General features: G+C 52.0%; 9 protein-coding genes across 9 annotated transcripts; 5 read left to right on the top strand and 4 right to left on the bottom strand.

The window, feature by feature from the left end:
• Positions 1-157: 157 nt before the first annotated feature.
• On the top strand, positions 158-2,434 carry ACET3X_002721 (uncharacterized protein; the record flags this gene model as incomplete). Its single annotated transcript, XM_069449495.1, has 1 exon — positions 158-2,434. One exon carries the CDS (start codon positions 158-160, stop codon positions 2,432-2,434), a length of 2,277 nt encoding a protein of 758 aa, XP_069309268.1.
• Positions 2,435-6,533: 4,099 nt separating this feature from the next.
• ACET3X_002722 (uncharacterized protein) lies at positions 6,534-7,104 on the top strand (the record flags this gene model as incomplete). The annotated part of the gene is made up of 4 exons (XM_069449496.1): positions 6,534-6,648; positions 6,705-6,742; positions 6,809-6,866; positions 6,923-7,104. 4 exons carry the CDS (start codon positions 6,534-6,536, stop codon positions 7,102-7,104), a joined length of 393 nt encoding a protein of 130 aa, XP_069309269.1.
• A 395-nt stretch (positions 7,105-7,499) lies between these two features.
• ACET3X_002723 (uncharacterized protein) lies at positions 7,500-9,484 on the bottom strand (the record flags this gene model as incomplete). The annotated part of the gene is made up of 11 exons (XM_069449497.1): positions 7,500-7,603; positions 7,675-7,770; positions 7,910-8,178; positions 8,231-8,252; positions 8,299-8,322; positions 8,368-8,449; positions 8,508-8,576; positions 8,629-8,670; positions 8,723-8,787; positions 9,049-9,145; positions 9,227-9,484. 11 exons carry the CDS (start codon positions 9,482-9,484, stop codon positions 7,500-7,502), a joined length of 1,128 nt encoding a protein of 375 aa, XP_069309270.1.
• A 2,148-nt stretch (positions 9,485-11,632) lies between these two features.
• ACET3X_002724 (uncharacterized protein) lies at positions 11,633-12,822 on the top strand (the record flags this gene model as incomplete). Its single annotated transcript, XM_069449499.1, has 2 exons — positions 11,633-12,450; positions 12,498-12,822. 2 exons carry the CDS (start codon positions 11,633-11,635, stop codon positions 12,820-12,822), a joined length of 1,143 nt encoding a protein of 380 aa, XP_069309271.1.
• A 1,366-nt stretch (positions 12,823-14,188) lies between these two features.
• ACET3X_002725 (uncharacterized protein) lies at positions 14,189-16,094 on the bottom strand (the record flags this gene model as incomplete). The annotated part of the gene is made up of 4 exons (XM_069449500.1): positions 14,189-14,802; positions 14,852-15,459; positions 15,505-15,625; positions 15,731-16,094. The coding sequence occupies 4 exons, from the start codon at positions 16,092-16,094 to the stop codon at positions 14,189-14,191; spliced, it is 1,707 nt and encodes a 568-aa protein (XP_069309272.1).
• Positions 16,095-16,810: 716 nt separating this feature from the next.
• Positions 16,811-18,194, bottom strand: ACET3X_002726 (uncharacterized protein; the record flags this gene model as incomplete). The annotated part of the gene is made up of 3 exons (XM_069449501.1): positions 16,811-17,024; positions 17,076-18,008; positions 18,061-18,194. 3 exons carry the CDS (start codon positions 18,192-18,194, stop codon positions 16,811-16,813), a joined length of 1,281 nt encoding a protein of 426 aa, XP_069309273.1.
• Positions 18,195-18,492: 298 nt separating this feature from the next.
• Positions 18,493-19,336, top strand: ACET3X_002727 (uncharacterized protein; the record flags this gene model as incomplete). Its single annotated transcript, XM_069449502.1, has 5 exons — positions 18,493-18,533; positions 18,585-18,610; positions 18,670-18,758; positions 18,823-19,225; positions 19,278-19,336. The coding sequence occupies 5 exons, from the start codon at positions 18,493-18,495 to the stop codon at positions 19,334-19,336; spliced, it is 618 nt and encodes a 205-aa protein (XP_069309274.1).
• A 434-nt stretch (positions 19,337-19,770) lies between these two features.
• Positions 19,771-20,401, bottom strand: ACET3X_002728 (uncharacterized protein; the record flags this gene model as incomplete). The annotated part of the gene is made up of 3 exons (XM_069449503.1): positions 19,771-19,875; positions 19,929-20,029; positions 20,083-20,401. The coding sequence occupies 3 exons, from the start codon at positions 20,399-20,401 to the stop codon at positions 19,771-19,773; spliced, it is 525 nt and encodes a 174-aa protein (XP_069309275.1).
• Positions 20,402-20,677: 276 nt separating this feature from the next.
• On the top strand, positions 20,678-22,795 carry ACET3X_002729 (uncharacterized protein; the record flags this gene model as incomplete). The annotated part of the gene is made up of 3 exons (XM_069449504.1): positions 20,678-21,122; positions 21,175-22,390; positions 22,441-22,795. The coding sequence occupies 3 exons, from the start codon at positions 20,678-20,680 to the stop codon at positions 22,793-22,795; spliced, it is 2,016 nt and encodes a 671-aa protein (XP_069309276.1).
• Between the last annotated feature and the right edge of the window lie 55 nt (positions 22,796-22,850).

Here is a 22,850-nt window from a genome sequence, read left to right on the forward strand (position 1 = left end):
CATCGTTCAGCTGAAAAGGCCTAGCTCCACTCTCCGGCGCATGTGCTGCCAAGGCCGGAGCGGTGGATCTGTGCGCCGTGATGCTGGAACTTTTTTTCGTAGACATAGCAAAAGTCCAAAGTCGCGAATAACGCTTTTTGATTAATCTCTCTTTACAATGGCTCCCCGTAGAAAGCGCCAGCGACTCTCACTCGATGGGGCAGAAGCAGTCACCGCCACCGCCGATGTTGAGCAGCCCTCGAATCCTTCCACAGCGGCGCCCAAAGAAGCTGCACGCAGACAACTCTTCGTTCGCTCCCTCGCGCTCACCGTCACAACCGAAGACCTGACCGAGTACTTTTCTGAATCATATCCAATCAAGAATGCGCTCGTTGTTCTGGACAAAGAAACCCGCGAATCCAAGGGCTACGGCTTCGTCACATTTGCCGATATAGAGGATGCGCAAAGAGCAAAGGAGGAGTTGAACAATACAGAACTCAAGGGAAAGAAGATCAAGGTCGACTTTGCCGAGGCAAGACAGCGAGAGGGCGAAGAGAAGCGTCCCCGGGCTGGCGACAGAGCCAAAGCAGAGCGCGCGCAGCAGATCAAGGATGCGCAAACACCAAAACTCATCATCCGCAACCTCCCGTGGACCATCAAGACGCCAGAAGATCTACAAAAGCTGTTCCGAAGCTATGGCAAGGTCAACTTTGTCAATCTGCCCAAGAAGCCAAACGGTGAATTGAGAGGCTTTGGTTTCGTCTCGCTACGAGGAAGGAAGAACGCGGAGAGAGCGATACAGGAACTCAACGGCAAAGAGGTCAACGAAAGGCCCATCGCTGTCGACTGGGCCGTAGATCGAGACACATGGCAGAGCCTGCAAAAGACCGAGCAGGAGGGCGATGATGCCAAGGACGAAAGGGAGGATGAAGATGAAGATATGGAGGATGCGGAGAGTTCTGCCGTTAGCTCAGACGAAGACGATGATGATGATGATGACGACGACGAGGAAGACGATAGTGAAGACGATAGCAACACCGACTACGAAGACATATCCGAGGATGATGAGGACGGCGGCGTGGAGCTTGACCAACAGGACAACCGGCCGAAGCGCGAGGAGTACACCGTCTTTGTACGCAATGTGCCTTTCACCGTAGACGACGAGCGTCTCAAGGAGCACTTCCAGCAGTTCGGTGGCGTGCGATTTGCGCGCATCGTGGTCGATCGCGAGACGGAACGACCAAAAGGCACAGGATTCGTCTCGTTCTTTTCAGAAGAAGACATGGTCAATTGTCTAAAGGGAGTTCCGCGCGTCAAGCTACAGAAGAGGAATCTCGACAAAAAAGACGGCTCTACCATCACCGTCACACACTCTGTACTCGAAGACGAAGATGCTGACCCAACTGGCAAATACACCATCGACGGTCGCATCCTACAAATCACACGCGCAGTCGACAAGAACGAAGCCACCCGCCTGACAGCAGAAGGCGCTGCCTCGCGCTACAGTCGCGACAAAGACAAGCGCCGTCTCTACCTTCTCTCCGAGGGAACCATCCCCTCCAATTCGCCTCTATACCAGAAGCTCTCGCCCTCTGAAATTAAGATGCGCGAAGAAAGCGCAACAATGCGCCGTAAACAGATCCAAGAGAACCCTTCGCTTCACTTATCCCTCACTCGCCTGTCTGTACGCAACATTCCCCGCAGCATCACATCCAAAGACCTGAAGCAGCTTGCTCGTAGCGCCGTCGTTGGCTTCGCAGCCGATGTCAAGGAGGGTAAGCGCCAGAAACTCAACAAGGAGGAAGTCATTCTTGGCGGCCAAGAAATGCTTGTCGCCGAGAAGATGCGTAAGAAGAAGGGCAAAGGTATTGTCAAGCAAGCCAAGGTTGTCTTTGAAACACCGGCCGGTAGCAAAGTCTCTGAAGACACCGGTGCAGGAAGGAGTAGAGGATACGGTTTCATTGAGTACTACACGCACCGAAACGCACTCATGGGTCTGCGATGGCTCAACGGCCACGCTGTAGACTACAAGATCAAGTCTGGCCCCGCCCCAAAGAGCAAAAAGGCTGCCCAAGAAGCCCTCGAAGACAAGCGAAAACGCCTCATCGTCGAGTTCGCCATCGAAAACGCCAATGTCGTCAATCGACGTTCAGACCGCGAGGAAAAATCGAGGGAAGCACCAAAGTCAAAGGCTGATGGCGAGGCTGACAACGGCGATGCCGAGCCGGGTGCGACTCAAGGCCAGAAGCGCAAGCGTGGCTCTAGCTCTGCAGGTCAAAGTTCGGACAAGGGTAGAGGCAAGAAGAACGGCAAAGGGAAACAGGGTACGGGTGCGGCGGAAGCTGGCGCGGAAGCCGCCCCTGCAGTGAAGAGCAAAGATGGAAAACTGGCACAGAGGACGAGAATCATTGCAAAGAAGAGACAAGCGAGAAAGGCAAGGAAAGCTGGAAAATAGTGATTATGATTACATTGTCGTTAGTAGCATTAGCGAAGGCGTTGATGTTAATGGAAAAAGTGATTGTTGATCCATGGTATCGCTGACTTTGTCTCCTGTTCTTCTTCCGCGGCCTTGGACCTTTGCCAATATCAAATATGACGAAGAAGCACAACATTCAAGCCCTGGTAGCGGGTAGAGGGTAGAGTGGCTTGCAGCGAAATGCTGAGCTCACCCCCGACTACACTCGCCTCTGCTTATCCCTTGTTCTCTTCTACCCGTGCAGCCGTTGTCTTGGTGATTCGTTACGATTCCTCTTTGTACGCTTACCATACTGCCCAGGCTGCTTCCATTGTGGCGTTATTCCTTTTGGGGACGGTGTACTGCAGGGAACGCGATTGGTAACACAAAAGCGGGTTGAGAAATGGGGTGTGTGGGGGTAGCAACGACTCGAGATGACATGTCGTATGAGACCTCGGGAGTGCATCAGGTGTGCGAGTACGTAGAGTGGGCTATCTCTATAACTTGTAGTGATGCTAACATACTCGACCCTTCGGTTGTTGATTGAAATGCACTTGATAGGTACGCTTTGAAATGATCAACCTTGTTGCATGGTTTTTTTGACTTTTGAACGGTTCACTGCCCAGGCAAGTTTTTCCCTGGGTGAAATATGCCGAGAAACAATACCGGAATCTTTTCTCACATACCTAGCATCGCCGTGGGGCGGACAGGCCCGGTATATGCAGTATTACCACTGCAGCTCGAAAGCAACGTTGTGCATAAAAAGCTTGCGGGTGAAGCCGCCTGTGATACCTGTCGGTTCGTGGCGCACGTACGAGAACGCTGGAGGTACATTGCCTTGAGACTCGATATCGAGTCAGTAAACACAAACAGAGTTGAAGACACTGCTCATTCTGAACTACAGATCGCGCTGTGAGATGAGATTGATCGTGATGGATCTTGTGTTTCCGAGATATTGGGTCGTGTACCCGAATCTGCTGCGTCTTCAGCCGTACTGATGTCTATCACTAACATATCAGACTGGTAGTGACCTTCTCAAATACTTATTACATGCTATCCGCCAGCCAAGGAATCGTCTCTTGAATATGATAGGTTATGCTTCGTATCCGAGGCGGATGGAAGACGCGGTTGCATCAAGAACGAGCTGTAAGCACAGCTCCAAATATCTTTTCCTTGGCTGCAGGAAAATGATGGTCTGACGAACCATTAAGTTCTGCTAAAATATGTTTTCATGGTGTAGAATCGTTCTTTTGGGTGCCACGTGACATAGAACTGATACCTGGTATTGTGGTGGATTGGATGTGGATAACAGTGGGCAGTCATCCTGATGCCCGTGTGATTCATTGGGCCAATCTGAACCACAAGATATGGCATTCGCTAGCTGCACCTTGGAGTACGAAGAACATGTCTTTGGGTTGCACTGCTGCAAGCTCGGCTTCCTGGCAACAACACGCATAGTCCAAACGTACTATCAACCCGTTCTCACGGATTCTGGTCGCCAGAAACAAGCATGGAATCCTGCAGAATCCCACCCCTGTCCATTGTCTACAATTGTTGTACAAGGCTAGCAGGGTAGGGCAACGATATCGGCACCTCGAGGAAACGAAAACCTGCAGGTGCAAGGTCCGGCTCACAGACCGGTTCCCCTACGCCTACTATACACCTCGTTCACGAACCATTTTGCGTGGCGGGCCATGTTGTAAGTCTCGACATCTGTAGTGTTCTGCGGCAGTACGATGGTGGCTCGATAACTAACAAGCGCCCATAGTGGCTTCGGTTTGCTGCTATCACTGGGTGATGTCCAAAGAGATGGACTGCATTAATCATGAGACTTGGTAATGGGCAAGGAATGGGAAACTCACATCAGCATTTCGTAGATTGGCGCAACGATTTGACCATGTAATAACAGTTTTTTGAATGTGTGAGTAACGATATGCGATGAACAATCAAGCTCAGGAACTGCTCATCTGGGATGGATCGTGTATGCCGGGGAATGCGTATCAACGATCTAGGCGTATACCGGGGAAGCGGCTGGAAATTGTGAACACCAGGGTGGGGAGGGGAATGGTTCTTAGCCAGTGAGAGAGGTTCATCCTTGTGAATGATGTTCAACTCGGTCATGCTATCGGACGACTTTCGATAATTGGGAAACTGTAGACAACCCTTTCGAACCCGACATCTGTGCAGCCGTGGCATGACTGTGCGCCGAGCAAACGGGGAATCGGGTAGCCCGAGGTCTGCTTGCTTGTGCATGATTACATCTGCATACCCCAGTACACTCTGGGTAGTTTGCTCAATGGCCCGTAAGCAATCGTTCAGCAAAGCCTGATACCTGAAAGCATGCCTTGCATACCATGGCCAGAATTTGTCGATTTTCATGTATGTCCGGCCGCAAGGGTGATTTTGCATAGATCTGTAGCGCCTGTTTGTTAAGCCTCTACCACGATGGAAGCGTACCTTGTATTATCTGCAGCGATCAAATCGTGTATCGGACAGCAGTACCGATTGAAAGCGTCAAATGTCCTTCTGGATCGAAACCGGGTACTGAATGACTTCTTTCCAGATTAACTTCCAATAGACAAGCCGGGGATCGTGTTTTCGCTATTGGCCAGCTTCTGAGCAGTTGGGGCCTGGGCACCGGGGCTCACCTACCACCATCTGGCGATCGTGCAAAGGTATGCATGAGTACTGGTTGTAGATGCATGTGAATCTGTGCGGCGTGAAACGGTGTCACAGAATTCTCAGCATGCAATCTGTTCCAGGATAATAGAACAAAGAGCCTTTAGCGTGGGGTTACGATAGTGGAACAAGAAGACTGACGTCTTTGGCCTGTCAGGCAATCAGCTAGCCTAAGCTCGCGTGTGATGCGTAACTCAACCGCTGCAGGCGCTCCTTCTAGTAAAGGAGATTGTTCAATGGGAGGCGCGGCTAAGAACTATGTCAAAGGAGCATATAAAGAGCCACAGCATTCTCCTTGTAAGTGCAACCTCCAGATCTCTCCAGGTTCTCTCCATACTCTTCTTCATATCTGCACAGCAACAGCATATAACCGACAAACTCGAAAAGTGTATTCTCCGGTCACCATTTCTTGGGTACAGACCACGAACGTGTGGTTTCGATGTACGTTCGCAACGCTACACCATATCCAACAAGCTGACAATGGTTGCAGTGCTCAAACACAAGACCAAACAAGCAACCATACCATCGACACAACGAAAGATGTGCTTTTACGAGAAGATCACATTTTCTTGCGGTCATGTTGAGCATCTGCTCATACAACATTGCCATTTCGCACGCAACGATCCCGGCCATCAATGTTTTGGCGCTTGGAATATCAGGCGAGAATGGCATCAACGGGAAACGAGTTGCAGCAACTGCGTAAGACAGAGACAATACAGTTCTGCATCGCATGCTGGTCAATCAGTATACACCGTCGCCAATGGAAGGTAGCTCTTCCTTCACGAGCGGGAAACAAGAAGCCAACCACAGCTACTTGTTGTATACCAAGAGTCTTTCCTTGTCCAAAAGAGCTTGCGTATCCTTATTTGACTTTGCATATCTAGATCGATTGATGAGTGGAAAGATTGTAGTAGTAGTGGTTGGGTTTCTCTCATTTTGTTGTACGCTTGGGCGGTTGTATCGTGCTTAAGCGACGGATTTTGATGCTTGTAATATCGCGGGCTTCAAAGCCACCACGTCTGGCAATTCGCAAATTCCCTGTATACTATTAGCTCTGTATGTGTATATCACCAAACATAGGGTAAATCAAAATACAATCTCACGCGAGCTGCAAACGTTGTCCGATAGACTTCCGAGATGGTAAACTCGTCACTGTTCGCGGCTCAGCCAGAGAGGCCCAATAATAAACACAGTCTTAATATATGCTAGCGGGCAGACGGTGACGGGCGCACTGATTTAGCGAACTGGATGGTGTCGGGGAAGTGCCACTTGTGGGATGAGGAAGTTCGTGGCGGAATGTGGCTTGTGTGGCGAGGCTAACGACGAGCCCCACCCTGCCATGCCGAAGCCAACATCGTGACTTCCCGTCATGGGCATCCGAGGTTCCGCATCAACCAACATCGATACACAGCTCTCCACCATGTCAGACGCTACAGAGCAGCCGAAGAAGGAGAAGTTTGCGCCAAAGCAACCCGTCACACTCAATCCACCAAAGGATGATGTCATTGAGCGCGATTACCTTGCAAAGTGTGATGGTACGGCTTCTCCATGACTGGCTGATATTGCACGGCCAGCCACTGACTATCAGCAGGCACGAACGAAGGACTTCCAACTCTAGTCGCTATCAAGGTATCTACGACTGTTCCTGACGGATGGTATCCTATCGCACGCGCAGAAGGATTGACTTTGATTTAGGGCGACGTCTTTGACGTGAGTGGTAAAGACACGTATGCGCCCGGCAAGGGCTATCACGGTTCGCCACCTCTGAAGGGGATACTGCGTATCACATCAGCTAACCTCGTGTTCCAGTGTTTGCGGGGAAAGAGCCTAACCGCGCCCTTGGCCTTTCGTCTCTCAAGCCCGAGGATTGCGTATCTGATTACTCGGGGCTCTCCGACAAGGAAAAGCAAGTACTGGACGACTGGCACACGTTCTTCAGCAAGCGGTACAACATAGTCGGCCGGTTACCTTCGGAGGGTGCCAATCTTTGATTGGCGTTCGTCTCCGAGTCCGACTACAAGACGACCCACTGTTGACTTGAATAAGGCAGAGAAGCAAATCAACAAGGCTACAAGCTTAGCTGTGCATTCATTCTGTCGTAGTTTCTCTGTCCTCAAGAACGCCCTCAATCTCTGTTTGATGACAACTTTCAATTGCATCTAGATGTGTCACCTTCACCTACCAATGAATCTTGTACAGCTCGGCAATACGTGACTATTGGGTTACCATAGCGCAAGTATACAAAAGCTGGCAGGTTGTCTACATAGCTTCTACTCCGCTAAACTTTCTAGCTACCCAACAAGTAACATATATACACACTAACCTGCGCCATAGTCTGCCAATCAACACCCGTAAGGTGATCTCAGCACCGTACCGTGGTCCAGTACTAAGAAGGGGACTTTACCATCAATGTGATGAGAGAGTGGACAACTTCTGCAGCAGCAAGTACAGTGGTTTCGCCTGGGTTGTCGTAGATAGGCGCCACTTCAACTGTGTGGAGCGTACTCCGTCAGCATTTATTCGTCCTTCTGTGGAATTGCTTCGGATCAGACGACACTTACCGACATCTGCTCCGATAACATCCAGCCCTTCGAGACCATCCAAGATGGACAAGAGCTCTCGCGTAGTCCAGCCACCGACTTCGGCTGTTCCTGTGGCTATACTCACGCATTAGTCACACCGTTATGAAACCTTCGAGAATGATGACTTGGAGGTGTTGCTGCTGTGTTGAAGACGCCCGATTGTGGTACGGTGACATTCTTGTCACACAGTGGTATGCCCCATATAGTGACTTACCAGGTGCGAATGCCGGATCAAGCACATCGATATCGACACTGATGTAGACCTTTGTTCCAGCCACTCGAGACTTCAGCCTAGCAATGACACCTGCTACACTGAACTGATCGATTTCTCTGGCCTTGACAATCTCGAACCCGCATCGAACATCGTTTCGCAGATCACCCTTTGGTCGTGCCATGGGAGCTCGAATGCCCGCATGCATGCTAGTGTTTCGAATCAAACCTTCCTCATGCGCAATGTGCAGGAATGTTCCGTGGTTGACACCTCTGGTGAGAACTTTCAGCAAGTTTCAAGATCGATTTCGACATACAGACTTACGCGTAATGAGAGATGCCTCCGCCTTCGGCATGTTAGTAGCTAGTCATGTCTGGGACGTCTTTGCTCACCTAGAACTTCTGGGTCCCATGTGTCTTTGAACAATTAGCAAAGTTCAGGCTGTAGTGGTACTAACTTACCCAAATGACTATCAAAATGAATGACGCTAACGGGTCCCCAGTGGTGATAAGTCGAACGCAGGGCGGATAACGTTGTGGTATGCTATCATAGGTGTACGAAGTCAGTCTATGTCTCACACGCAGTTCGTGCAGACACTTACATCACCACCCAGCGTCACGATCTTTGGTGTCGTGCGCTCGCTCGAATTGGTAGATCTTGCGGACACGATCTTAACAACGACGATTAGACGCTTGAATCGATCACAACCCGGGGTTACTAACCTCATGTGCCTTGTCAAGCTGCTTCAAAGCTGCAGTGTTGTCCTTCCACACTCGTTAGCTTTCGTTCTTCTCGGTTGTGTTGGGATCGCCTCACCAAGAATGTCAATGGCGCATCACCGCAGTCAACAATCTTTGCCCAATCCTCAAACACGTTCTCGCCTGAATAGCTTTAGTCTATGCGTCCACGCCTTATTCCATAAAGACGATCGAAGCTTTGCAACCACAGGTATAAACCAGCAACATCAGCGTGCTGGTCATGGCACAGCAAATGAATCGGAGCGCAAGCCTCTGAACACGGCTCGTCAAGATAGCGTGGTGTGACAAGCGTCGTTACAAGTGTCACCGCTTCGCGCCACAGGTGAAGCCCGTACTCGCGGAACCATGCCCCTTCACGCATATCCCCACGATACTACAACATACCTGTATATATTGACCAAGCCATGGCTGGTGATATCCGGCTCGAGCCCTGTCGAATTCCACTCGGGCCGAAGCGCGCTCCAGGCCTTGCGGTCACACCCTATCGGCTATTAGCCGTCTTCAAAATAGTACGTTCGACGGTGACACTCGGAGTGCCATCCACAAGAGGTACTTGACCTACCGTGTCGAATGGTGCACCCAAGATTGCGATGTCGAAGGGCACCACATCTTGACCTTCCGGGGCCAAACAGTGTACGTAAGGTAGATTGGCATATGTCATCAGACCTGCAAACTTTGCTTGAGTGACATCTATTCCAAGATTCTGCTGGGGAATGATCTGTTGTGACGAGTACCCAGAGACTGGTGGGAAGGTGATGTCTCGAGCGCTTGTGAAGAGCTGAAGAGACGGCAGTAGGAACAAGAATGATATGAGCGCCATGATGAATATAGCAAAGTTGGGAAAATGAGGTACAGTGATCAAAAGAGTAAGAGTCTCTCATACAACTATGCTATATGCTTATCTTTACTATTCGCTGATAGCATCCCATACAGCCGCGCCATGCTTCAAACGGCAGGTCTAGCCGATCATACCCCTCCCGCGCTGCAACGGCTGCTAGTCTGTTACCTCTTCTAGAACTCGCACACAATGCGCAACTCCGGAAGTCTTCATTGTCCGCGGGGTTTTATTCGAGACATTCCAGCTCCTCTTCGTTTTCGGTGCCGTCCTTAGGCCCAAGGAACATGATGTCATGTAGACATTGCTCCCATTGCGTTCCTGGGAGTTCGCCTGCTATTTTCCCGTTGTTCGCAGTCTCCCTGCGGCGCCACCAGTATTGAACTTTCACTAAAAGGCCTCCTTCGCTTCCTTCGTCCCACAAGTTGACACGCATTCCAACCCATCCTTCCTGAATAGCTCTCGACTCCAGCTCTTTCACAGTCAAGCCAATAGGCGCAGTGATGTCATCAGAGCCGAATCCGAATTCGCAAGGTCGCAGAGGGCGCATAGTGTAGACGCTTCGCGCTCTCACTGGCGTGCTCGACCGCGGTCCCGTTGCGTAGTTATCAGAGCGATCTGAAATGCCAGTTGAGGGAGAAACAGGCGTATCTATTGGTATCATCCCCTGTTGTGCGTCTCGGAGATACTGAATGATCTCATCACGGTTAGTTGCCGCGTAGGAAGGCGTTGGTCGACAAATCTGCATGCAGTCTGGAGAGAAGAAGTAGCCTTTGCGGTCGATGTCTTCAGTGTGGCGGTACTTGTGATAGGATTGTTTGATGGAAGCCACTGTATCCGCTGTGGGTTGGTTATAGTCCGCCATTGGTGACTTGTGCTGTTTTGGGGTCCGTAGCTCCCCTTATAACTGTGGACAATCCACAGACTCTACTATGTGGTCTTTGCTTTTTGTAGCGCTATGCACGTAACGGTTGCCTTGATGGTGATGGTTAAAGCTGAGCTGACTATAAGCGCACATGACTCAGTACTTCCCTGCCGCATCTAGCAGTACACTGAATCGGCAAGTAATCAGACTACTGAGACAGGAATCGACCTAAATGTGCTTTTGCGTACTGCACGGCTCACGGAGAAGTCCAGAGCCACCTCTTGATACTAGCTAATCAGCGCTGTTACCTCGCACTCATACAACAGCTCTTTCGTCGCAAGGCTTGCAACACCAACCACCGTATCAGGTGGTCTATGTCCTTCAGCCTCCTTGTCCATGTATTCCATCCAAAGCTCTCCCCAGCCACGATCTACAACGTTCTTTTCGTCCTGCTCCGGGTTACCAGTCTTTGTGACAATGTAATGCCGGACCATGACCTAGATAGGAAGCGCAGTCAGCCAAGTCGACAAGAATCAATCATAACTCGAGGGAACTCTAGCAAAGTCTATTGCGTACAATATCCCGTGGTGTTGCACCAGCGGCAGCTAAGCATTTGTGAATGCTATCATAAGCGCCCTTTGCTTGCTCCTTGAGATCAGAGGAAATGGGACCGTCTTTTCGCATGCCTGTTTGACCGGCAAGAGTGATCAACTTGGATGATGGCACTATGGGAGTGACACAGACTTGGTTATAGGTCGGGGCAGGTTCTGGTACAGATGGTGGGTTGAACGCATGAGGCTTGTTGGCTGCCATGACTGGAGTTCACAACACCAGGACGTGTGATGGTTGTTTGCGAGTTCTACGTGCTCCTCATGTCGAGTCTGACTGGGGATCCATGAGGGGTACGTTCGCGTGTACTTGCCGTGGATACTATGTGGGGTATGTGCCTTGAAGCATGGGCCATGGTGACATCACCGTCTCTCGTCACGCGAATCCACTTTCGATATGCGAACCGGACGCGACGAACCTCAAACAATCTCCGGACGGCTGATTAAATGTAACCACACCATTGGATCACATGGAATATTGATTGAGTGATGGGTCTCCACCTGCAGCCCATTCGCCCGGCTGCAGCCAGACACGCGCCTGCATCCGTAGAATGCGGGGAAAGCTTCAGTGGCCAGAGGTTTAAAGCCGTCAGCTCGTGACGGGTCGAGCGACATCAGCTCACACCACCTACCTCTTGTTCGATAGATACTGCTGAAGTTATGGCGTCTCGCTGGTTCAGCTCGTCGTCGAGCGACCCAACGCGCCCTCCTGACGTCCGCGTCCAGATTGCCGAAGAGACACCTCACGGTTTATACCTGCAGCCCAGCTCTAATGGTTCGAGATCCGCCACGATCCGCCCGGTAGTACCAAAATCTTCATCTTACGTGGATACAACTCACTCCAAGACGCATATCCACAATGCATCGCTCTTCGATATAGGCATCTTGAAGGATACGCTTGTCCCTTCGCTCACCCTGCACTCTGGTCTGGCTCTCATCGCATATGGTGCTGCACGATACACGAACCGCGTTGAAGCCAAGGACTGGCTCTGGCCGAGCGGTCAGGTTGTAAATGCTTGGTGGTCAGCTGTTGGACGCCGTCTCGCCCAAGGCTACACAGTTTCTCAGGCATTCAACCGTCTCTCATGGCATGAGCGTGTTATCCTTACCGGTGTCACACTATGGGGAGGACGTCTCTTCTACCGCATCGCTCGCCGTTCCATTCAGCGAGGTGAGGACGATCCGCGGTATGCCGAGGTTAAGGAGGAGGAAGGTTTCTGGAACAGTGCTCTGTTCAAGGTCTTCGTTCCTGAGGCCTTCTTCCAGATGCTCATCAGCCTTCCATTCACCGCGCCGTTCCGACATGAGGGTGCCGTTATGACAGGCTACCATCCCTTGGTTCAAATGTTTGCCGTCGGATTGTTCTCGTCTGGCCTGGCCTTGGAGACACTCGCCGACTACCAGCTGGACCAGTTCAAGGCAGAGGGCAACAAGGGCATCATGCGCGAGGGTGTATGGAGCATTGTCCGCAACCCCAAGTATGTACCCTTGAAACAATCCCACATCACTCGCTAATATCTTGTAGCTACCTCGGCGACGCCCTCGTACACATATCGTTCATTGTCATGCTCTACGGCTCCGACATGCTCGCTCCTATCGAACTCTTGGGCCCCGCCGCAAACTACGCTTTCCTCCGCTTCTTTGGCGGCGATGCCGAGAAAGAGAAACATCAAGAGCGTCGGTACTCTGCCTCTCAACCCGACAAGCTCCGCGAGTTGGAGAAGTTCAGGGCCGACAAGAATGCTTTCTGGCCAAGCGTCGATGAGCTAAGCAACAAGTGGCTATGGACTGTGCTGGGGGTTGGAGGCTTGGGTATTGCAGTTGAGCAAACACTTAGGGCACTACACTAGGTCTTGCGATCCCAGTGCGAGGAAAGGTCATCTATGTTGATGTCCATACGACGGAGTTTCAGTTTGCTTGAAATGACTTGTAAGATACAATTAGCCTGGATAATTTTTACTTGTTTTCACTTTACGCGTACAACTTTCTACATGTTTGGGGGTATGAACAACATCACCATTGTTCTGTTCAGGATCTATATTCCACAAACTTCACCAGTTGGTCCTTTGCCTGGAAACTTAATGCGCAAATACGAACGTTTGTCTACCATAGCAAACGCTTGAGCAGCCAAACAATACCAGCAAACCCAAAATCCCAAGGAAATGTTCTAACACAGTAGTAGCTTCTTGCGACTTTCCTCGCCTCATCAATGCCCATTGATATTTCTGCTGTCGCCGTATGAACTCTGTAGAAACATCGATAGCAAACCATGAACGGAAGAGATCTCTCCGGAGTCATATTTGTAGCCGTATTCCTTCCTCTGATCATTATCCTCACCGTTCTATGTCTCTGGTGCAATCGCCGTCGCCGAAGTGTAAAAAAGAGACAGAGACCATCCCCATCACATCCAGCCGATATGCAGCTGCCTCTTTTCAATACGCCGCCACTTGAACCAGTGTACTTCAACAACCGTTCTGGGAGACATGCGTCGAATAAACACGTCTCCGGCCCGCATTGAAACCCTCTACAACAGCGGCGGACAGTGTAAAACATGCACCCTCTGTAAAGCAGACGAAACGGCAAATGTTACGAAATGAGCTATGTGGCAGGTTCGACATCGGCGGCGGGAGAGGGAGATACTAGTTCAGACAGGGAGACCAGGAGGCCATTGACTCCTAGCTAAGGAACTGTGCAATCAGTGTCGAAGGCTTGCCATGCTTGGACTTCACGACATCGGAAAGAGCACACAGGACCCAGTGCTGTAAGCTGGTGGCGATTGTGTACAGCCCTCGAAGGCCGTTGGAGTTGCCGACTCCCTCTCAACAAGGATCGCTTCAATCAATGTAGCAACGCCATGACAAACATTTGTTTCTTCTCACCGATCAACGAATTTCTCTACGTAGACCCTGTCAACAACATTTGCACAAAGAGTAGTAATAGCAGCCCGCTTTCCGACGCTCGAGCATGATCAATTGCTCCAGCAAAATGGTGCTATGAGACTGAAAATAGCTGGTGCAACATCGATGAGATCTGGTATAAGTCATGCTTCAATAGCTAGTCGGGAGATAGCACAAATCGGACAGGGTGTTGTACATAGGCCTTGAAGGGTTGGGAGCAATGACCATCGTTATCAGACATGCAGCCAGTTGAAGCATATGTAATGCTGCTCCACTCCAAAAAGGAAATTCTTGAATTGTGTTGTATTCGCCACTGCAACTACAATATGAACATGAATTTCTTTCTCTTTCCCCTCATACTCCCACCCTCATCCAAAGGCACACCCGCATATTCCGCGCTACGACCATTATTCAACTTTCGATTCTCTCTTATCAGCACCCACCTCAATATTGCAGCTAGGAAGCCTACAAACAGCATGAAACCAGCACAGATGCTCATACCCTTGACATAGTAAGGGCCGTCTTCATCGGGAAAGATGCTCGTACCAACGAGCGGACCCATTTGACCGATGATGTTCAGAAGGGCCATACCAGTACCCTTCTTACTATCACTTTCCTGGTTGTTGAGCGTCCATGTGATGATGATCGTGATGGCGCTGAAAAAGCCTGCAGCGGCGGGGTAGAGCGCGAGATAGCGGATCATAACTTTGTCGGACTGCAAGTAACCGGAGATGGCGATAGTACCGTAACCGAGTGTGGCGAGGAGGGAGTGGAGCATGATGAACGTCGAGCGTGACTGTAAGCGATCGGAGTAGTACGCAGTTGTAAGGACGACAGCGAATGCGAAGAGGTAAGGGGGAGCTGACAGTCCTTGCGCTGTGATGGACTCCCAGCCCATATCCCGTATGACCGTTGGTAAGAACACAGGCATAGCTGAATAGGGGCATACGAAGTCAATACATATCTCACATGCATTTCGTACGGGAATACTTACAGCTGAAAGCAACATTGCAAGAAAAGAACATAAGCGCCGTTAGGTAAGACTTCGGGTCTTTCAACGTTTGCAGCACTTCGTGAAAGTTGACACGTCCTCTTCTTCCCCCACTCTGATACTTCTCCTCCTGATCTTGATCTTCGCTCTCCTTTTCTGATCTCAGCCTCATCACTGCAATCTCGCGCTGTCGTGGGCTTAGCCACTTGGCCAATCCCGGGCCATCTGGTACAAAATCCCATGCCCAGACCGCTATCAACACCGACGGAAAGCCTTCAATTAGAAAGAGCAGCCTCCAAGGACTGAGCGGGCCGTGCTCGCCGAGTTTAGTAATAAGGTAAGCCAAGGCTCCAGCAAAGGATGCTGAGAGGGGGCTGGCGCTGATGAAGAGTCCAGTTCGAAAAGCCAGTTCGGACCGACGGAAAAAGAAGGACAGGTAGAAGGGTACACCAGGCCCGAATGCGGCTTCGCTAATGCCGAGGAGGGCTCGCATAACGAGGAGGAAACTAAAGGACGTTGCGACTGCTTGAAGCGACGCAACTATGCCCCAAGACAGAATACACAGAGATATGTAGATGTGCGGCGGGACGATGCGGTACCTAGCAGCATTAGCAGCGCTTACTTCACCACTTGCAAAGGCTTACATTAGCGTCATCCATTCGAATAGGATGTATGTGATATAGAACGCCCACAGCAACCACTCGTACTGGGTAGAGCTGAGCTTCAGATCATCCGCAAGACCGGCTATGCGCGCATTGCCGATATCTATCGGCTCCATCAGCATTCATCACCAGGCCTACCAGATCTGCTTTGCGCACATCCGACGTACATATCACCCCTCTGAGCCTTCGAGGTGTAGAAAGTACTCACTCGACCGATCCAAGAAGCTCAACATGTACAGCAAGGCCATGAACGCAACTAGCCTGCGATCAAGCTTCTTGAGTACTCTTCGATCCTCATCTGGAGTATATAGCTCGTAACTCTGAACCGAATCTAAGGAGGCGCGTCGTGTACTGGGCAGGAAGCCCTCGTCTTCGTCTCCCACCTCTTCTTTGTGTGTGGGTTCATCGTGGGGAGTGATTGTTCGGAGTTCGAAAGAGTTCGGCTCGTGTATCATAGACAGATGATCATTAGAGGAACGTGAGGAGCGAGGGGAGGGTGTGAAGTTGGGCGAGCTTTCATCAGTGCTGTTGGATGCTGGTTGGTGCTGTCTGCGACGGGAGGAGGAGGGCATGCTTAGTTTGGTTTGCCGGGGATGTGCCGCACCAGATGATGAGAGATCACATTGAGGACAATAGGGGCGCCGAGGAAAAGTACGAGCGCATCACTACTGACGAGTCGCGTAAATTCGAGGATGTCTGAGCTGTCTCCCTCGTGAGATGACGCGCGGAAGCCCGTGCGCTGCTATACCCCACAATCGGTACCTGGCTCAGCCCTGGCATTCTTCTTACCATACGACTTGGTTGATATCACGCCCAGTCCAATGTCCGCACTGAAGGCCACGCATTGAATTTCGACAGACGTAAGCATCAGAGAACCTTATAGTACTCCTGAACTAGGTCCTCGGTCTCACTGCTTTCTTCAATCCTCGTGCTCAGCATACGCAGCGGCTGGCTTCGTCTCTATCCAGGAGAGCTCATTGACAAACGCAACTCAATTCTGTCGGTAATCTTGAACATATATTCGTTGAAGCCAAATACAACATGACCGGAGGCTTCTCCAGGGGTAGAGTCAAAGTGAGTGTTGTGCGAGCAGGTATTTGCGGGCCTCTGTTTCTGAAAATCAGCACTTGTCGCACAGATGACAGGTAAGCCTGCGTCCAATGATGGCTGCTGTTAGCAGTCATACATGGGTCACCCAGAAGGAATATAGGAGACAAGCTGATTATAGTGGTCGCGATCCAATCGCATTCGTGCGTATCTCGGCCTTCTCCCATCATTCCGTAAAACTCTAATTGGGCAGCTTCCAGTCCTTGTAACTCCACTTCTCGGATAGGTGGTACTTCTTCTGCTTTCCGTATGCGACTGGTCTTCTGGCTTCGACCTTGCCCTGAAGCAAGAAAGTCCTGAAGCGATCCTTGAGCAGGTTGCCCTCGGGTTTGAGAAGACGCAGGGAGTCGCGAAGCTCGTCTGGCAGAACAACTTCGAGCGGGGCTTCTGGTAGACTGCGACGGGTCAGTAGATGGTCAATCGATGGGGCATGAACGGATACTTACGGTGTCTTGCCAAATTGCTTCTTCCTCAGCTCCACTTCTTCGCCGTCATCCTCTTCCGCCAGCTCGGCATTCTTGTGTTCGAGGGCTTTTCGGACAGCTTCTCTTGCCTTTTCCTTTTCTTCTACGCTCTTGGCTAACCTCTTGATCTCTTGCACCTGTTGCTCCTTGGCCTTCATCTTTGCTTCGTGGACCGCCTTTCGTTGTGCCTCCTTCCTCCGCTTGATCTTGTTCCGTTGTGACAGCGATTTCCTTTCTGGTCTCTTCTTCTTGGCCTCCTTGTCTTCGTTGTCGCTGAAACCTTCCCACTCACTCTCCCAGACGCTCTCCTCGCCAGAATCGGATTCCGTCTCGGCGGCTGCTCGCTCCATCAGCTCAGCCTCCTCACGAGCCTCCTGCAGGCGCTTCTTCTCAGCCTCAACAGCCTTGTCAGATTCGCGCATGAGCTCATTCTGCCAGTCTTCCAACAGGGGGTTGTACGACTTTCCACCGGTGGGTTTGCGGACTGAGGGAATGGCTTTGCCAGTCTTTGCCTGCGAGATGGGAGCGTGCTTAAGGGTCTTGGGCTCGACCTTGGGCTTCTTCTTCTCCAGGTATGAAAATCGGGGATCCTCCTTGACCTCTTGTACGGCCCATGGGTCGTAAGCAGCGTCGCCACCTTGCACGACGTCCTTCTTGACCTGTTCGCCTCCGTATGCAATCGCCCTCAGTCTGTCGTATTCCTTGCCTGATACCTTGGCCTTCTTTCTCTTGCCATCGTCGGCAATCTCCGAAAGTCGCTTCCTGGTGGACACGGCGGGAACGGCAGAGCGCTTGGCGAGGATCTCATCGACTTTGAGAGGCTTGTGTCGCTTCGCAACCTGTTTTTGGATTTCGGCAGATCCAACGACATCGACGGCGAAGAGTTCATCAGCCGTCTTTTCGGAGATGACGCCACTGTAGAAGCATTAGCAAAGGCTGCTGTATATATGGTGAGACTGGAACATGCCCTTGGATGATCTGCTCGCGCACATCCTCCAGGCCAGACTGAATCTGCGTGACATCGACGTTCTTGCGCCAGGCCTTTTTGCCTTTGCGACTCGGCTGCTTGTACTGCGCGGGTGCTGCCTCGGTGTCCGCCATTGTATCGTATGGCCGCTGTGTTGCAAGTTGTGGGGTTGTTGGCTGTCGCAAAAAGTTCGACCCAAAATTCCGACCAGCAAAGCGGCGCACGGGCTAGATCCACTCCATACCCCTGTAGCCTCTCGGTAGTCGGTGTTGGCCGCCCAGGGTGCAAGGCCTCCAGATTCGACCGACACTCCTATTCAAACACCACACCCCGCCAAAGACACACGGCCGGGAGATTGCTTCTGATACTCCGTGATAGCATTCTTTGAAGCTTTTTCTTGCTTTTGCACAAAACCTCCCACCCTATTCCACAATGGCGCAGTCGGGGTACTCAAACCCGCTCAAGAAGTTCAAGTGAGCTGTCCTCCGCGGCGGAGACCGACTTTGTATACTAACCGGCCGCAGGCTCGTATTCCTGGGCGAACAGAGTGGTGCGCATACTGTCGCAAGCATAGCACTGTGGAACATGTTTGCTAACGTATTCTCACAGTGGGAAAGACGTCTCTCATCACCCGCTTCATGTACGACTCGTTTGACAACACTTACCAAGCGACAATCGGCATCGACTTTCTGAGCAAGGTATGCTCTCGAGAAGCCACTGCAGAGGCAATATTCCTGTGCACCGACTTACTTTTTTCCGCAGACCATGTACCTCGAAGACCGAACCGTCCGTCTCCAGCTTTGGGATACCGCAGGCCAAGAGCGATTCCGCTCCCTGATCCCCTCGTACATCCGCGATTCCAGTGTGGCCGTGGTGGTATACGACATCACGAACAAGAAGACGTTTGAGAATACAAGGAAGTGGGTAGACGATGTCAGAGGCGAGCGCGGCAACGACGTTATCATCGTGCTGGTCGGTAACAAGACCGACTTGAACGACAAGCGCGAGGTGACGACGGCCCAGGGCGAAGAGGAAGCCAAGAAGAACAACTTGATGTTTATCGAGACCAGCGCCAAGGTCGGACACAACGTAAAGGCACTGTTTAAGCGGATCGCGCAAGCGTTACCGGGCATGGAGGGCGAAGGCCAGCAAGGGCAGAGTCAGAGTAAGTTCAGTTGTGCACATTGCGGTGAAAGCCACGCTAACTCCGGGTCTAGTGATTGACGTGAACATCAACCCCTCGCAGCCACCAGCAGACAACGCGTGCGCGTGCTAGATAAGACACGGCCGTCGGGCAGTCAATTCGGTTCAATCGCTCGAGAGCGTACTGTAATTATTTGGGATGATTTGCAAGTCTGAGGAGGTCATTGTCAGCAAGGCGTTCAGGCAACCAGGCATGGGCTGCATGCATCTTAACGTCGAACACGTAATCTGTAGTATAGCAGTGCGTACCCAAGCGTACCACTGCATGACGTCAATGGAGAGATGCCGAGTGCTGTTTGGATTGTATGCATTGGGAGCCCACATCTATACCAACGCCCGCCCCAGCCAGATGGATCACGCTCAACCGGAACGCCGGCCGTAGAATCGACCGACCGCGCTGATGCTGATACATGTACAAGAATATTACAGAGAGGGGGGGGATCATCATCAGATGGAGCGGGGTCCAAAAATGCGTGCTGAATTCATCGAAGTGCTATCGTCTTCTTTTTACTCGAGGTCGCCTGCCGAGCCAGCCTCAGACGGCGTCTTGCTGCCGCCGACGGGGATTGACGTGTCTACTGCGATCATCTCGGCGAGGATGTCGAGAACGGGCTGCCGGGTGTTAGCGAATGGGTAGCCGAGGCCAGCAAGCGACGTGTTCTTACCTTGGGCACCGTCTTGTCGTAGATGTTGATCAGTTCCCGCGGGTTGGGGTAGACCTTCAATGCGCGGTAGAAGCACAGCGCCGCCTCGACGTTATCCGCACCTGCCACAGAATTAGCACCACGTCCCACGTGCGGGATCACACTCAAGGCGCACCCTTCTGTACCATGCCCTCGCCCTGCGCAACCTCCTGCATAAAGTACGCCTCCACCTCCTCTGGGTCCTTGGGGAAGCCCTCGTCGTTTGCCCGCTCTACCGCCTCCCGGATCGCCTTCTTCTGCTCGGCGCCCTGTGCCTCGGCCTCCTCCTTGGCCGCCCGCTCTGTCCGCTTCGACTCCTTCTTGAGCTGCTTGCGGAAGCCGGGGTCGTTTCGTCGCTTGTAGTCAAAGTAGGCGGCATATGCGAGAAGGCCTGTTACAATGGTGCCAGCGCTAATGGCCGCAATGGTCGACGGTTTTAACGAGGAGTTGGACATGGTGGCGGTGCAGGCTGCGGGTGTGACGAGCGCAATCGGGCGAGCAAGGAACAGGTATACCCGTCTGGAAATGGCGGAGCGAGATGGTGGTGGTGGAGTGGTGTTGTGTTCAACTTTTTCGACAAGTTCAGGGAAGGCACGATTCACCAAAGTGGGCCCGAGCTCACACTCGAGACCGCGGCTCCACGCATCCATGGGCGATGCGTCCCGCTACCTGTCACCAGCCGCCAACAACCACCGCCCTCAGCACCCCCGTCCGCACTTCTTGCAGGCAAGATGTCGGAAAAGCAAAAGGGCATCTCCCTCCGCAAGAAGCGGGGGGATAAGAACAAGAAGAACGCGCCGCCGCCTACCATCAGCGCGCCGCGACAGATTAGCGCGCCCATGCCGGCGGGCGTAGCTGCTGCTGCTTCACTGCCCAGCTCCGGACGCCCTTCGAATGAATCCAGCCGCTCGAGGACCAGGCAAGATGTTTCCCAAACACGTCCGCAGCGACCCGACAAGACGGCCGATCTGGTCAAGAGGCGGTACTCCCAGAAGATCACGACGGTGCCTGCCGACTTTGGCAATGGAGAGCCCATGCCACAGATGCCAAGAATGCCTGCCCAGTACAGGGAGAAGAGCCAGACAAGAGAGGGACGGCCGCCTGGAAGCTCCAATGGGCGCGTGTTGCAGGTTGACCCGCGGGCACTGAGGGACCCCAACCTGGAAGTAGAGCGATGTGAGACCGCTGCGTGCCATCGCCTCGGTGCCTGAATGCTGACGTCGCATAGATGTATCGACCATCCTCGCAGACGCCTCGGAAGCGGACATCAACCGCTACCAAGATGAACTACGCAAGACGAAGCACCGTACATCCCTCGACCTGCAGCACAACGTATACCAGAACCGCACACAGTTTATCAAGATCAGCAAGGAGGCAGAGAAGCTCAAGGGCGAGATGCGCACGCTGCGTCAGTTAATGTCAGACCTGACCACTACACTGGAACAGACGGCCTCAGCTACAGGCGCGAATGACGCTGCAAGCTCCCGACGGGCCAACAGAAGCTCCATTGGAGACCTCAACCAGCTACGCGCTGGTCAGCTGCAGCAGCTCTACAGAGATGTTGAAGGCTCGCAGAAGTATCTGCCGCCTATACCCGGGCGATACATTGTCTGGAAGTCGACACGATGGTTTGAACTGGACTCTGCAACCCTCAAGGCGAGACGAAGAGTGCGGCTGCTGCTGCTGAATGACCATCTTCTTATCGCATCGGAGAAGAAAGCGCGAAACGACGTTCCTGGTCAACGCGATGGCAACAGAGCGAACATGGAATTCATGGCCCAGCGATGTTTTCCACTGCAAGACACTCAGGTGGTCAGAACACCTGAAGAGCGCATCATCATTCGCGCAGGCTCCGAGTCGTTCACGTACGACACCAAGAAAGAGGACACTGGGGACAAGTCTGCTTTCGTTGCTACCTTTCGCAAAACCAAAGACGACTTGCGCAAGAGCCAAGAAGCGGACGTGCAAGAGAAGGATCGAACGCAAGACTCCTATAGCCATCTCCTGTCACGCGACCCTGCTTTTATGAACAGAACAGAGTTGTTGGACAACCTCTCTGACGGCATCAACAACGAACAAGTCAGTACATTTATCGATATGGACGGTCAGCAGCGCAACATCCGGTGGGTGGAAAGTCAACTAGACGACTTGGACATTGAGATTGCCCTTCAACACTTTCAGGAAGCAGTCCTAAAGGTCGATCGCCTCAAAGCGCTTGCGAAGAACATCAAGAGCAACGAGATGGCCAAGACAATTGTCACATACAAAGTCAACGAACGTGCTGCTAAGCTGGCGAATGTCCTGGTCAAGCACATGGTAGAGCATAACAACTGGTTCACGTCCGTCAGGCAACACGTCAGCTGGGTCGTCCAGCTGGGATTCGAAGATCGCGCACGAGAAGCCTATCTGGAAGCTCGTGGCAATCTCATCAAGACCCGCACACGGTATGTTTTCGCCCTGTTCATTGATGTTCGCCATGCACTGACTCTTCCAGGCAATGCATATTCGAAGGCAACCTCCCCGACTACATTTTCCAAATTTCCTACATCTACTTCACTATTATCAAAAACACCGTCGACATGTTTCAAAAGTGCTTCCCACAACAGCTCATGTCCGCGTGCGTTAAATGGGCGAAAGAGCATATTGACCAGTTCAACATACTACTGAAGAGGCAACTCAGTAGCGTTGACGAAGGCGGCAATGTGTGGAACGAATGCCTGAGGCTGGCACATGAACACGCAGAGATGCTGAGGGGGGTTGGATTGGATTTTACCGAACTGGTCGGAACTGGACTCGGGCAGGATGGCGAAGAAGCACAGGCTCCTGTAGGTTTGGGAGTGTCCGCCTAAGCCTTTTGAGGTGATTGTTAGAGCTATACAAGACAAGACCAAAGAGGTGTGGTCT

Source organism: Alternaria dauci, chromosome 2 (assembly GCF_042100115.1).
Source record: "Alternaria dauci strain A2016 chromosome 2, whole genome shotgun sequence".
In the NCBI taxonomy this organism is placed as follows: Eukaryota; Fungi; Ascomycota; class Dothideomycetes; order Pleosporales; family Pleosporaceae; genus Alternaria; species Alternaria dauci.